The 15,049-nt window shown below is 40.8% G+C and overlaps 1 protein-coding gene across 2 annotated transcripts in view; it reads right to left on the bottom strand.

The window, feature by feature from the left end:
• Window positions 1–3,676: 3,676 nt before the first annotated feature.
• The window catches only part of RIPK1 (receptor interacting serine/threonine kinase 1), a 45,648-nt gene continuing 34,275 nt past the window's right edge, over window positions 3,677–15,049 (bottom strand). Inside the window, exons 8-11 of one of the 2 annotated variants that reach the window (XM_006085702.3) lie at window positions 11,518–11,608; window positions 9,002–9,565; window positions 7,665–7,811; window positions 3,677–5,988 (exon numbers count right to left, since the gene is read on the bottom strand). In XM_006085702.3, the coding sequence (XP_006085764.1) occupies window positions 5,702–5,988; window positions 7,665–7,811; window positions 9,002–9,565; window positions 11,518–11,608 (1,089 nt within the window). In that variant the 3' untranslated portion in view covers window positions 3,677–5,701. Of the gene's footprint in view, window positions 5,989–7,664; window positions 7,812–8,441; window positions 8,618–9,001; window positions 9,566–11,517; window positions 11,609–15,049 lie in introns of those variants that run through there. The other variant, XR_002828485.1, reaches the window with a different exon arrangement.

Below are 15,049 nucleotides of genomic sequence, written 5' to 3' on the forward strand. Positions count from 1 at the left end.
CTTTAAATACAGTTCCTCATGTTGTGACCCAACCATAAAATTATTTTCGTTGCTACTTCATAACTGTAATGTTGCTACTGTTATGAATCGTAATGTAAATATCTGATATGCAGGATGGTCTTAGGCGACCCCTGTGAATGGGTCGTTCGACCGCCAAAGGGGTCACAACCCACAGGTTGAGAACCGCTGTGTCTGGAGCGATAACATCAAAACCAGGCAAGTGACATCCTGGCTGCCTCAGGACCAGCTGCATTGACTAATGACCCCCTGCCCTGGTGCTGACCAATCAGAGGAGATGATGACCCTGAAAGAGCACTCCTGGAAACTTGAGGAATATTCTATTGAGACCTTCCCCTGAGACCTCCCCTAAGAGTCCCACCTACAAGAGAGAAATAAATACCCTCAACACAAAGGACCCAGTGCTGGCTCTTCCCCAGGGAGCACACCTGAGCCATTCCCTTTCTCCCTCTTCCCTCTTAAGGGACCCACAAACCTCGCAACCAGGGGAGCAATGGGCAGTGGCAGTTCGCTAGGCTAACCCCCTGGACCTGCCTCCAAGACCCCCCTTTCTCTGACTGCTCAGTGAGACAAAGCAGACAGCCTAGGCCAGTGATGGTGAACCTTTTGAGCTTGGCGTGTCAGCATTTTGAAAAACCCTAACTTAACTCTGGTGCCGTGTCACATATAGAAATTTTTTGATATTTGCAACCATAGTAAAACAAAGACATATTTTTGATATTTATTTTATATATTTAAATGCCATTTAACAAAGAAAAATCAACCAAAAAAATGAGTTCGCGTGTCACCTTTGACACGCGTGTCATAGGTTCGCCATCACTGGCCTAGGCTCTCCTGTTGCTTCTTCTATGCTCTTCCTTGTCTCACTGTCCTAAGTGTGTTTTTGCTGCAGCCAATAAATTTTGCTGCACTTTGTCTCTTAATTGAAATGTTTCCTCAAGAAGACAAGAACCGAGGTCTTGTCTCACTGGTGTAACACTACCATGATCCGCCAATTCCACTTCTGGGTATATACCCCCAAAGAATCACAAGCAGGGTCTCAAACTAATATTCATACCTCCAGTTCATAGCAGCATTATTCACAATAGCCAAAAAGTAGAAGCAACCCAACTGTCTCTCAATGAATGAAGGTATAAATACAATGTGTATGACTATAATGGAATATTGTTTTATCTTAAAAAGGAAATTCTGACACCTGCTACAACAGTGATTCCCAAAGTGGGCGCTGCAGCGATCCAGGGGGGCGGTGATGGCCACAGGTGCATTTGTTTTAACTTTTTTTGTATTACCTTTCTATTCTGAGTTCAATAAATAGTTTCATAATTTCAAACTTCAATTTACACCTTTCTAATTTACACCTTTCTAATTTACACCTTTCTTTACTATATTTTACGAAAAAGGTAGAAACATTAATACATATATCTTTCTGTTTGCTATTAAAATTTAAAAAAAATTAATTTCCAGGGGGTGCTGAGTAATATTTTTTGGAATATTGTTTTGTCTTAAAAAGGAAATTCTGACACCTGCTACAACATGGATGAACCTTGAAGCCATCATGCTCAGAGAATAAGCCAGTCAAAAAAAGGACAAATACTGGATGATTCCACTTATATATAGGTCCCCAAAGCAGACAAATTCTTTAGAGAGTAGAATGGTGGTTGTCAGGGACTGGGGCAGGGGGTAGGTAGTTTAATAGGGACAGATGTTCAGTTTTGCAAAATGAAAAGGTCATGGAGAAGGATGGTGGTGATGTTAGCACAATGTCGATGTACTTAACGCCACTGAGCTGTACACTTGAAAATGGTTAAGATGGTAAATTTATGTCATGTGTATTTTAACAAATTAGAACTTTTTTCTTCATGACCATATAATTCAAGCTTTATAAAAGTTATTAACATCTGGAGATTCAGTGGAGAAAAACAACACCCCTTTTATTCTACCATATTGCTTTACCTTAACTGGAAATGACTGGCAGATTCGTGGCTGTTTAGTCTTGGCTTGAATTATTCAAGATGACTACAGCTTCCTTGCATATATTATTTCTCCTCCAAGAGACCCCTGTGCTTCTAAGTGTTATAGCCATGGAAAATTCTGTTACCTGTGGGGTCCTCACTAGCCCATTATAATTTCTTGATTAGCAAAGGCAGGTTTGGCTTAATATGGAATATGCAAAAATATTTATATTCTACTTTCAACATAAATCTACCCCATTAAATTTCCTGAATAGAAAGAAAATATATATATTTCAACTGGCTGCTGTCATTTGAATTTCACAAATCTTTGGTAGAGCCAACATTTTATTTTTTCCTGAAATGTTGATTGGGGTTTCTTGTCAGAGATGATGAGGATTAAAAATAATTGTCTATAATTTTAACAACAGTTATCCTACTGGTGAGCAAAATGGCAGCACTGTGATGTTTTAGATTATTGGGGTTACAATTTAAAGTACACATTTGAGAACTAGTCCTTTATAGTGTAGTTTAACATTATAGTGTAGTTTTAAAATAACTATATTTCTGTGCCAGGAACCTTATGATGCATTATCTTATTTTATTCTTCACACCAATCTTATACACGTTGCCCTCTCTATTTATAGATGAGGAAACTGAGGCTAAGAGAGTTAGGAAGCAGGCCCCAGATATTTAACTAAACAGTGGCAGAGCGGGATTTGTCTGCTCAGTTTTAGAATCCTGCATGTGAATTATTGCATATTATAGAATTCACTGCAGTAGCATCACCATTCTGATCAATTTTGTGATCAGAAGGCTCTGCAATCATCCTATAAACACCTTTTTATTTTATAAATCCTCACCCAAGGATATTTTTTCCAATGATTTCTAGAGAGAGTGGAAGGGAGGGAAGAGGGGGAGACAGAGAGAGAAACATTGACCTGAGAGAGACACATCAATTGGTTGCCTCCCACATGCGCCCTACTGGGGCTGGGGATCAAACCGGCAACCCAGGTATGTGCCCATGACTGGGAATTGAACCCACAACCCTTCAGTCCACAGGCTGATGCTCTAACCACTTACCAGCCAGGACTAAGCACCTATTTTTATTTATATTAGTATAATTAGAAAAACTGTTCTCTATAAATAACACACATTAAAATATTCAGCAAAATACTATTTAAAACATTTTGTAAGAAAGAACTTTTCTTATTTTTGAAGACCTAACTTCATATTCTGGACTCAAAGCAAAGATTATGACCATAGCAACAAGTGGGCAATCTGCTAAGCAAGACTGAGCTGGAAGTGGGTCTTATTTGCCATCGGTCCTTAGGGTCTAAATATCTTTTTGGAACCAATCACGGATACTCTTCTTTCTCATTTTGTGGTCGGTCATCTCACTTGGTTTCTGCCAAAGACTAGTGTTTTTGTGGTGCTTGTGCCTTGTACTAAAACGCCTCCGAAACCAATTAGACGCTTTTCAGCCCAGGTTTGAGAGAGTGGCGGCGGAAGGAACAGCCTCTGAGCCGTGTCTGAGGGATGGCAGTGCTAGCTTTTACCCTGAGACAAAATGCTCTTTTTACCATCAGCTTTCTCTCTGCTGCCAGTAGCAGGTAGTGAAAAGAGGATTTTGTATAGGAACAGCCAACCTAAGTGGTAAAGTCTCAGTGAAGAACCCTAAACTGTATCTTTTATACAAACACACATCATTTCAATGGCTTACATTTAATGTACAAAATTTTATTTTTAAAAAGTCAATGAAAACACTTGCCACTTTTGCCTCTTATCAATAATCATTCACTCACCTTGGAAGCTAAAGATTTTACAACACTGTTAAGACAGAGGTACAGGGATACATTTAGAAAAGAACTCACCCAGCCCCCACTAGCAAAGCCTGGGACCCATTCCCCTCATGTTCCTTTTGGTCTTTGTGATCAATGCTGTGTGGCAACTAAGTAGTGAGCCTGCAAATGTGTGGTGAGAAAACTGAGGTTCACCACTTTATCACAGGCTCTTCTCAAAGGGAGTGATTTTGCCCTTCCAGGGAACATCTGGCACTGTCTAGACTAGAGACATCTGTGTCACAACTGAGGAGGGGAGGAGGGGGAGAACAGGCCTATTGGCATCTATTGGGTGGAGGCCAAGGTTGTTCCTAAACATCATACAATGCACAGGACAGTGCCCTACAGCAAAGAGCGATCCGGCCCAAGATGCCAGTGGTGCTGGGATGGAGAAATTCTGCTTTACAGTCCCATTTCTGTCTGTGTGTACACGTGTGTGTGTGTAACTGCTGGGGGAGATTTAGAATCAGAACCAACAATACAGTTATCAGCCCTCACCAAACACTAGAATCTGTCCGACAGCCAGACTGACCACACTGCGGGGGAGGGGGGGGCATGGTGGTGGTAGACTGGGGAGCTATTCAACAGTGATCAGCCCTGAGGCTCTGGTCATAGCCTGCTGACTCCTCAGGGCATACAGGTTGGGAAAGTGCCTAAAGTGCCAGGATGTTAAAAAAAAGAACTTAAAAAGTTAATCAAGAATTTTTGTAGTTGTCATAATTAGTAGCAATTTCTTGCAACAACTGCCTGGGAAATTGTGATGTTTTTGTTATATATTTTTCCCCTTCTTAGTACACCTTAAAATCCCTTCAGTTAATTTGTGGTGTGGATATTGCATGCAATTCTTGAAGCTTGTAGTGACTGATACAGCATTTCATACTGATGTTAACAGACCCTGTAACTGGAATGAACTGTGGTAGTGATACCAAAAAATCTATTTGAAGAAAACTTAGCCCTAGCCGGTTTGGCTCAGTGGATAGAGCGTCCGCCTGCAGACTGAAGGGTCCCAGGTTCGATTCCGGTCAAGGGCATGTACCTTGGTTGCGGGCAAATCCCCAGCGGGGAGTGTGCAGGAGGCAGCTGATCAGTGTTTCTCTCTCATCGATGTTTCTAACTCTCTATTCCTCTCTGTAAAAAATCAATAAAAATATATTTAAAAAAAAAGAAAACTTAGGTTTTTTTCTATACTTTGTTTATAATAGGAGCCTATGTGGAGAAAAGAGCACAAAATAAGAAAGTTGGTTTAGTTTACATTCTCCGAATTTTTTAGCATAATTGGAGGTTATGGAATAAAGTAAAAGAAAATGATCTCCCTCAAATATTTCTGCTTTCCCTTTCAAAGCTCATCAGGCTTCTTTTTTCTTTTCTTTTTTTTAAATCTTCATCTGAAGATATTTTTCCATTGATTTTTTTAAGAGTGGAAGAGAGAAGGAAAGACCAAGAGAAATACCGATGTGAGAGAAACAAATGGAGAAAAGCAGTCATTAGGCCAAAACAATGTGATTTAAGAACCTAGCTTTCTTAAATCAACAAATGGTTGCCTCCTGCACGCGCCCTGACCAGGGCCGGGGCTGGGGAGGATCCTGCAACTGAGGTATGTGCCCCTTGACTGGAATCAAACTGGGACCCTTCAGTCTGTAGGCCGAGGCTCTATCCACTGAGCCAAACCAGCTAGGGCAAGGCTCTTTTTTCATCAAGCCTCAGGCATTCAGTTTAGCGGGTTGTTTGCTGTAGGTTTCTTTCCCATTTCCAGTTATGAAATGCAGGAAATGATTTTTGTGTAGACAGAGAACCCAGGTCAGTGAGGCAGTGGTGGTGGTAGGAACCCAGCCATTCTCAGTGGCTCACTCACTAAGTGAGGAGATGACTTCATGCTGCCGAAGCTGCTTCTAGTTAGTTCGTGCTGATAAACACCAAAGAGTTCAGAAGGTCTATGCGTGAGCACTGGTAGAGCGCCCGAGCCAGCTTTCCCACAGTTGCCCCCTTACTGCCTTCCCTCATCAGCCACTTCTGGAGCATCTGGTAAACCTTCTCTTTTAATCCATCTCTCTCATAGTCATGGTCAATTTCATCAATCTGAGATTCGGTGAAGCCCAGTTTACGGGCACAATTTTTCCAGGTCCTTCCCAGATTTTCCCTGACTGGGTCCAGGTGTTTATCAGTCAGACTAGTGGTATTATCTGCCAAAAAGAAAGGAGAAGACGTCAAGCTGAAACCCATTTGAACATTCTAGCTTCAAAAACCTGTATAAAGTGAAGAGCACCTGGAGTCCAGTGGAAAAGATAACTTCTTCATTATAAGGCTATTGACTCATTGGGTGGTACTTTACATTAGGGGAATTTTTGTGAATTAAAATAAGGAACCTCTTCCTCCTAGCAAATGCATCTCTGAGCTGCAGCTGATGGCTTTGGGATTAAAACCCTTGCCTGACTGTTAGGCTGTTTTAGACAACCTTAGCCAGCGGTCCTGTTTATACTAGATCTTCCTGCTGTAAAGGGGAAACACCATTTCTTTCCTTTCGGGCATTTTTCACTTACATATAGCCAGAGTTAAGGTCACTCAACTCCTGAGCCCCTTCCCCCAACAGTTCTCTTTCCTCTTAATCAAGGAAACTGAGACCATCAAGTGCAAAACTACCTACTCAATGACAATGCCTTCCTTGTCTTTTAAGGGATGAGGCACGTATACTCTTCAAGGTCTATTTCTGGACCCATCCCTCCCTGCCCCAACTGTTGTCCTCTCTTCTCCAATAGTCATAACCTCCCTCTTTCTACTGGTTCCTGCCTTTAGGCCTTCACAAAAATGACAAAAAAAAACAGAAATAGAAAATAATCACCACAAACAAACCATACTCCTCGATCCTCATTCTACCTCAGAAAGCTGAATATAAGGAAAAAGACATCTCAGTTTTGCCCCTTAACTCCCACTCTTTCCTCAGCTCCCCGTAATGCAGCTGTTACCATCACCACTGGACGTCAGCAATCCCCAAACCTCCCGAGATATTTGACAAATTTCGTCACTACCTAGAGCAAGAGGGAACCCTAGGTTTCACCAGATTCTTAAAGATACCCTTGTCTCTCCCAAATTTAGGAACCTCTGCTCTAGGTATTTTAAAAACTATCCTTCAAGTGGGCTAGACCAGGTCTGTGGCCCAACGCTGGCCTGTGGCCTACTTCTGTAAACACTGTTTTACTGGAACCCAGCCATCCACACACATACTGTCTGTGGCTTCTACTGCACTCCTGTGTAAGTAGTTGCAAGAGAGACTTCAAGGCCAGTGAAGCCTAAAACATTTACTATCTAAACCTTAATAGAAAAAAATTTGCCAACCCTAGGGTTAATCAGAAAGCTAGGTTCTTAAATCACATTGTTTTGGCCTGATGACTGCTTTCTCCAGGTTGTGTTTTGGGACTAATGTTATAAGCCTGCATAGTGGGACCCTATAAGAGAAAGTCCTCATTTTCATTACAGAGGTGCTGTTAAGGGCACAGTCTCCTATCATTTATACAATTCCTTCTGATGAGGACCTGAAGGAGCTCTGTCCTAGGTCTGGATAATGATGTTGATGATGATGATCTAATCCTTTTGTAGATCTTACTATGTGCCAGGCAGTGTTCTAAGCTCTTTATACATCTTCACTCATTTAATTTTCACAGCAATCCATGAATTAGCTTTCCCATACTAAACATAAATAAATGACAAAGACATTATATGGAAATTACACAGATATTTTACAGAGGAAACAGGGAACTTTCAGGGAGAATAATCAGATACACTTCAGGATTCCACTACATCCCTCTCAACAAGGAAGAAAGTACAAGGTTTCTAGACAATGGGCCCTTAATGGGCATCTTACCAAAGGTATCTTGGTACTTAGAAGCTGGCTCGTTCCAGTTCACGTATGTGCTGTCCAGTAATGGCAAGCTCACTCCAACCTCCATATGATTATTGTCTCCAATCTGAACTCCAGCACTGTTGTATATGGCATATTTTGCAGTCTCATCTGAATAGAGAGAAGCACACAGGTAAGCACACCTAAATTGAAAGTAAGATGAAAAATGCAACACTGTAAAGGGCAGGGCTTCACTCCAAATGTTTAAGTTAAACTCTTTATTCTATGCCACCTTGTAAAGTTTTCCTTCTTAAAATGTGGCTGAACCACATCCATTAGGATGACTACTATCAAAAACAGAAAATAACAAGTGTTGACAAGGATGTAGAGAAATTGGAACTCTTGCGTGCTAATGGTGGGAATACAAAATGGTACAGCCGCTGTGGTAACAGTATGGCAGTTCTTCCAAAAATTAAAAATAGAATTACCCTATGTTCCAACAATTCCTTTTCTGAGTATATACTCGAGAGAATTGAAAGCAGGGTCTCAAACAGGTATTTACATCCCTATGCCGCAGCATTCACAATAGCCAAAAAGTGAAAGCCACTCAAGTGTCCATCAATACTAGTAGATGAATGGATACACAAAATGTGGTATATACATACAATGGGATATTATTTGGCCTTAAAAAGGAAGGAAATTCTGACACACATTACAACATGAATGAACCTTTAGAACATTATACTAACTGAAGTAAGGATAAATACTGTATGATTGATTCCAGTTATGTGAGGTACCTACAGTAATTAAATTCATAGACATAGAAAGTAGAAGGCTGGTTGCCAGGGGCTGGGAGGAGAAAGGAGAATGGGGATTTGTTGTGTGATGAGTAGAGTCTCAGTTCAGAAAGATGAAAAGAGTTCTGGAAATGGATGATGGTGACAATGTGGTTTTCATCACAAATGGTAGCCTTTGGCCTATATGAGATTAGAAATAAAAATATCCAAGACTTATTTCTTATCTTCAGAAAACAGCAAGCAAGTAAAAGAATATAAGCAGATACCTTCGCTTGCACCAGAGACTGGGTATAATGGGACCATGTGATTCAGGTTAGAGTGGAAGATGTCTACCAGTTACAAAACCTATAAACCAACACGTGTAGGCAGCGGCACCGAATCCTACCCAAACTGAACTACCCAGGCCACGTGGTTGGATGGAGACTTTCATGGTGTAAGCTGCATCTGGCAGCTGAAGACTGAACAATTTGCCCCTTTGTTACTTTATAGTCTACAACAGAGTTAACAGCTATTTTATTTTCAGAAAAAAAAAAAAGACAAGATTGGACTGAAAGGCCTGTTTACCTCTTGATGTCAGGGAGATGAATGGAATGGTGGGAGTGTTTCCCAGCAGGTTGGTCTCAGGTACTGGAGTTTTATGCAGGCCTGGTATCTGGCTTGCATTTGGCCCAGACCAAAATCTGGAATCTATTGTTCCTGTACCCAATGGTCTTGCTCTAAAATCATACGGATTATATGGAGTCCAGTGGAGTCCTTGGGATTGGCAGGTCAGTCCAGCTGGTTGGTGTACTGCATTCCCAGGACTGGCTGTGTTAGAAGAAGCAAGGCCTTTCATCCCTGGGTTTTGAACAGTCTCATAAGGTCTTGGCTGTGCAAAAGGGTCATGGGAGACCCTTCGTCTCCTTTCCTCCTCTCTGTTGTAAGCCACACCCTGTCTGGGTTGCTGTTTTGTTTGCTTGTCCATGCGGCTGCCATAAAGATGGTAGTTGGCTTCCTCCTGGAGTTTATTCTGCAGGCTGCGCTCATTCTCCTCCTGCTGGTAGTCTGGGGAGGGAGCAAACCAGGACTCCTCCACAGGACCAATCCTGAGACTTTGTGAACTGTGCAGTGAACGGGGCTGTTCTGTGGCTGAGAAGAAATGTTCAACATTGGAGTTTCATGAAACATTAAACAATAAAATGAAACCTGAGCCCCATAATGAATCTGTCCTGAGATTCATTATGAAAACACTGAGAATAAGTAAAAAGCATATACAAGGTGGCCTTCTTCTTTTATTTGTTTTTTTAAATTAATCCTTACCAAAGGATATTTTTCTATAGAGAGAGTGGAAGGGAGGAGAGACAGAGAGAGATACATCGATTGGTTGCCTCCTGCATGCACTCCGACCGGGGCCAGGGATCAAGCCTGCAACCGAGGTACATGCCCTTATTGGAATCGAACCCTGGACCCTTCAGTCCACAGGTCGATGCTCTATCCACTGACCAAACCAGCTATGGCTGGCCCTCTTCTTTTATATGGAACTAGAGGCCCGGTGTACGAAATTCATGCATGTGGGGGTGTCCCTCAGCCCAGCCTGCACCCTCTCCAATCTGGGACATCCTCTCACAATCCAGGACTGCTGGCTCCCAACCGCTCACCTGCCTGCCTGCCTGATCACCCCCTAATCACTCCCCTGCCAGCCTGATTGGTGCCTAACTGTTCCCCTGCTGGCCTGATTGCCCCCAACTGCCCTCCCCTGCAGGCCATCTTGTGGTGGCCATCTTTGACCACATGGGGACGGCCATCTTGTGTGTTGGAGTGATGGTCAATTTGCATATTACCTCTTTATTAGATAGGATGAGTAGGAGCCCCTGCCCGACAGTGAGAGAGCACTAGGGAAGTTATAACAAGCAATAAGGTGGGTATCACAGGAATGACCAAGGAAGAAAGGGACTTGTGTTGCCGCAGTGAGGTGGCTGTCTCCTTGGTGTGATCCAGGGTTGGAAAATAAGAGCAACAGCTCTGGCTCTGGCCGGCTTTGCTAAGAGGTTAGAGTATTGGCCCATGCACCTAAGGGTCATGGGTTCTAGTCCTGGTCAAGAGCACATACCTGGTTGCAGGTTTGATCCAAAGCCCTGGTTGGGGCACATACGGGAGACAACTAATCAATGTCTCTCTCACATCCATGTTCCCTCTCTCTCTATCCCCCTCCTCCCCTCCCTTCTACTCTCTTTAACCCATTGTACGCCATACACATCTGTAGACACAAGCAGTGGACCTTCCCCACATGCCACATGCGTCTATAAAAAAAAAGTTTTCCCTAAGTGGCAGTCCTGACCAACTTTAAAATCATTTTTTGTGAGAATTTTAAGCTGAAAATATTCAAGAACATCCGAATTGTGAGTAATATATTTATAATATTCATTGTAAATTGGTTTTTTAAATTAAATTTAAAATATTGTGGCGTGTGGGAATTATGTTTTGGACACATGGCAGTTAACTGGTTAAAAATCAATGGAAAAAATATCCTTGGGTGAGGATTAACAACAACAAAAAAGAGCAGCAGCTCTGTGCTAACCATTTTCCATGGATTCTTTCATTCTTTAAAAGCCCTATAAGAGTAGGAGTAATTATCATGATTTGATGGATGAGGTTTAAGAGGTTAAGTGATTTGCCCCAGAACAGATAGCTAATGAATAGCTTCAAACTCCTGTAGTCTGCCTTCCCTTTTATTGTAAGGAAAAAGTATCCCTGCTTGACTCTGAGACCAACCTCTCTGCTTGTATTCCGGGTCCAGTCATCTCTGGCTTTCTCAAGGACTTGGGAAATGTCTTTTTCCTGAGCCATCATTTTCTCCTTATCAGATATTTTAGGACTCATGTTCAGGAGAGTTTATGATTTTGGTGAACTCAATGTTACTTAACATTTCAAATATATGTATCTTGGCTTCGAATACATTGTAAATTCCTTTATGACAGGTGGTAAATTGTATAGCTTCTTCTGTTTTTCATGCGGTTGTGAATAATATTTTAGAGAGTAGAGTGCATGTATGAGCAAAAAAATAAGTGGATAAACAGATTTTCAACCATAGTCTAAGTTACCTGAATTTGACCTGCTTGGAGGTATTGCTACACAGTCTATTTGGAGAGACTGCATTCTCTTCACAACTTCATTTGGGCTAGGATACTCTTTCTATAATACAGAGCAAAATACATATTTTAGTAAACAGCAAAAATTGTTCTAGAAAATTATTTTAAGAAGAATGAATCTTTTCAGAAGGTAGAAATTTTACATAGCTCTTAAAAGCAGTAAATATTTAAAAGAATAAATGTTTCCCCCAAATAGTCAAAATAATTTTTAAAAAAGAGAACAAAGCTGGAGGGTTCACACTTTCTGATTTCAAAAATCTCTACAAAGCTAGAGTAATTAAAACAATGTGGTATAGCCTAAGGACATATAGACCAGCGATTTTCAACCTTTTTCATCTCATGGCACACATGAAATAAGTACTAAGTTCTGTGGCACACCCAAAAATATATTACATTTTTTGCTGATCTGATTTTTAAAAAAGGTATTTTGATTCATTCATGCCAGACAACTACTGTTGTACTGGCTGTTGTCATTTTTTTATTTCACAATATAAGGAAAAAGAGGTCAGTGTCCCTGACTAAACAGTCAGGTATTGCATGTTTTAAAAATTCTCGCAGCACACAGGTTGAAAATCGCTGTGCTAAGTGAATATGCTAGACACAAAAACATGAATATTGTGTGATCACACATCAGTGAGGTACCTAAAATAGGCCAATTCATAGAGACAGAAAGTAAAATAGAGGTTACCAGGGGCTGGGAAAAGAAAAAAATGTGGAGTTTAATGGGTACAAAGTTTCTGTTTGGGATTTTAAAATGTGGAAATGGAAACTGCTGATGGTTGCACAACATTGTGAATGTACTTATGCCACTGAACTGTACACTTAAAAATGGTTATTACGATGGCAAATTTTATGTATCTTACCATAATAAAATTTTTTTCTACAAAATAATAATACTCATTATAGAAAATGTAGGGATTTATATTTAAAAAGAAAGTCACACATGTGCCTTCACTCAAAGAAAAAAATTAACATTATGTCATTTCTTCAAGTCTTTTTTCTTAGTCATATTTGAATTTTGCTCCTAATAGACTGCAAGCTACATAGGTAAGTAGTTAAAAATATTCACTGAACAAACCATGAGTGATTTGGGGGAGACTGTTAGAGGATATTAATTATGTGCAAAGTTTGTAGCATTTTATAAATTGCTTTTTATTTAACCTGATAAGCATTTTTATGTTATTTTAATTTATTAAAATAACTAGAGGCCCGGTGCATGAAATTCGTGCACTGGGGGTGTGGGACCTCCTCAGCCTGGCCTGTGCCCTCTTGCAGTCCAGGACCCCTAGAGGGATGTCTGCCTGCCGGCTTAGGCCTGATCCCCCTGGGTATCGGGCCTAAGCCGGCAGGCAGACATCCCTCTCACAGTCTGGGGCTCTTGTAGTCTAGAACCCCTCGCTCCTTACCGCCCTCCTGCAGTGGATGCAGGAGAGGCTCCTGCCACCGCCGCTGCACTCGCCAGCCATAAGCCCAGCTTCTGGCTGAGCAGCACTCCCCCTGTGGGAGCATACTAACCACCAGGGGGCAGCTCCTGCATTGAGCATCTGCCCCCTGGTGGTCAGTGCACGTCATAGTGATCAGTCGTTCTGGTCATTCCACCGTTCGGTCAATTTGCATATTAGGGTTTTATTATATAGGATTGTTTTGTCTTGATACTTATGTTTTATTACACAAAATATATAAGTACAAATTTCTTTTAAAAGACTCAAATTGTGCACAGTCACACAGAGCAACACCTGAATGTTGTTTCTTCCAACCCACACTCTTTTCCAGTCCCTAGAGGTAATCCTTACTCAGAGTAGGTTGTTCATCCTTTTAATCTCTCTAGGTATTTGCATATGTATTTTGAAATATGTACATATGTACATATACACACACATATATTCAAAAGGATCATACTTTAAGTATATTTTGACATTTTTTCACTAACAACAAGTCTTCAAGATCTTTCTGTATCATTATATGTCAGTTCTATCTCTTTTAAATGGCTATATATCTGTAGTTTCAATGAATCATAATCTAATATATTTACTTATAAATTATTTGGGTTGTTTCCAATTTTTTACTCTAAAAAACTAAGGTGCAAGGAACTCCTAGACCTAAATCTTTGAGCATACATGTGCGTAGATTATTAAGAGTAGAATTGCTACAACAATTATATGCTTTTAAAAGTTTCATAGATGCTTCATTTTCAATAAACTTCACCAATTCACACTCCATTTGTTGTTGTTGTTCATCCTTACTCAAGGATATTTTTTCCATGGATTTTTTTAGAATAAGTGGAAGGGATGGGGAGAGACAGAGAAAGAGAGAGAGAGAGAGAGAGAGAGAGAGAGAGAGAGAGAGAGAGAGAGAAAGAAATACATTGACGTGAGAGAGACACATTCACTGGTTGCCTCTCGCACATGCCCTGAATGGAGCTGGGGATTTAGCTGCAATGGTACATGCCCTTGACCGGAATCGAACCTGTGGCCCTTCAGTCCATGGGCCGACACTCCAACCACTGAGCCAAACTGGCTAGGGCAACCAATTCACACTCTTAACAAATAGTGCATGGGGAGTGCTTCTTACGCTGCATTTTCACCAACAGTTGGTATTACCAATCTTTTAAAAATGTTGATCTTGCCCTAGCCAGTTTGGCTCAGTGGATAGAGCATTGGCCTGCTGACTGAAGGGTCCCAGGTTCGATTCCGGTCAAAGGCATGTACCTTGGTTGTGGGCACATCCCCAGTAGAGGGTGTGCAGGAGGCAGCTGATCGATGTTTCTCTCTCATCGATGTTTCTAACTCTCTATCCCTCTCCCTTCCTCTCTGTAAAAAAATAAAAATAAAAATGTTGATCTTAGTGATGAAAAATTATAATCAATTCATTCTGCTTTTCTCTGTTAATGAGGCCACATATCTTTTCTATTGTCCATTGATGGACTCATTTGGCCATATTTTATTCAGGACCATCTTTCTATATTAAGTGTGATTGGCCTGTAATTTTCCTTTCTTGTATCTTCTTTTTCAAGTCTGGGGAAAAAGGATATGCTAGTCTCATAAAATGAGTCTGGGAGAATTCTCTGCTCTATTATCTGGACAAATTTATAAGATTGAAATAATGTATTCATTGAATATTTGGTAGAAATCATTGATGAAGCTACCTGGCTGTGGAATTTTCTTAATGGGAAGAATTTTCCATCACTGATTCTATCTTTTTTAGTGGTTACAGGAATAGCAGGTTTTTAACTCTATTTGAGTCAGTTTTGCTAAGTTATACTTTATTTCTAGATATTTGCCCATTTTATCTAAGTTCTAAAATTAATTAGCAAACAGCTGTTCACAATATCCTCTTAATACCACATTGATGTCTACAGGAGCTATAGTGATGCCTCTTTAACTCATTATTTCAGTCTTCTATTTTCCCTGGTCTTAACTAGTTGGTTTTATTAGCCTTTTCAAAGAACCAACGTTTAAATTTTTTGATCCTCTATTAGCTGCTT

This window comes from Myotis lucifugus, unplaced genomic scaffold (genome assembly GCF_000147115.1).
Source record: "Myotis lucifugus unplaced genomic scaffold, Myoluc2.0 scaffold_21, whole genome shotgun sequence".
Taxonomy (NCBI): Eukaryota; Metazoa; Chordata; class Mammalia; order Chiroptera; family Vespertilionidae; genus Myotis; species Myotis lucifugus.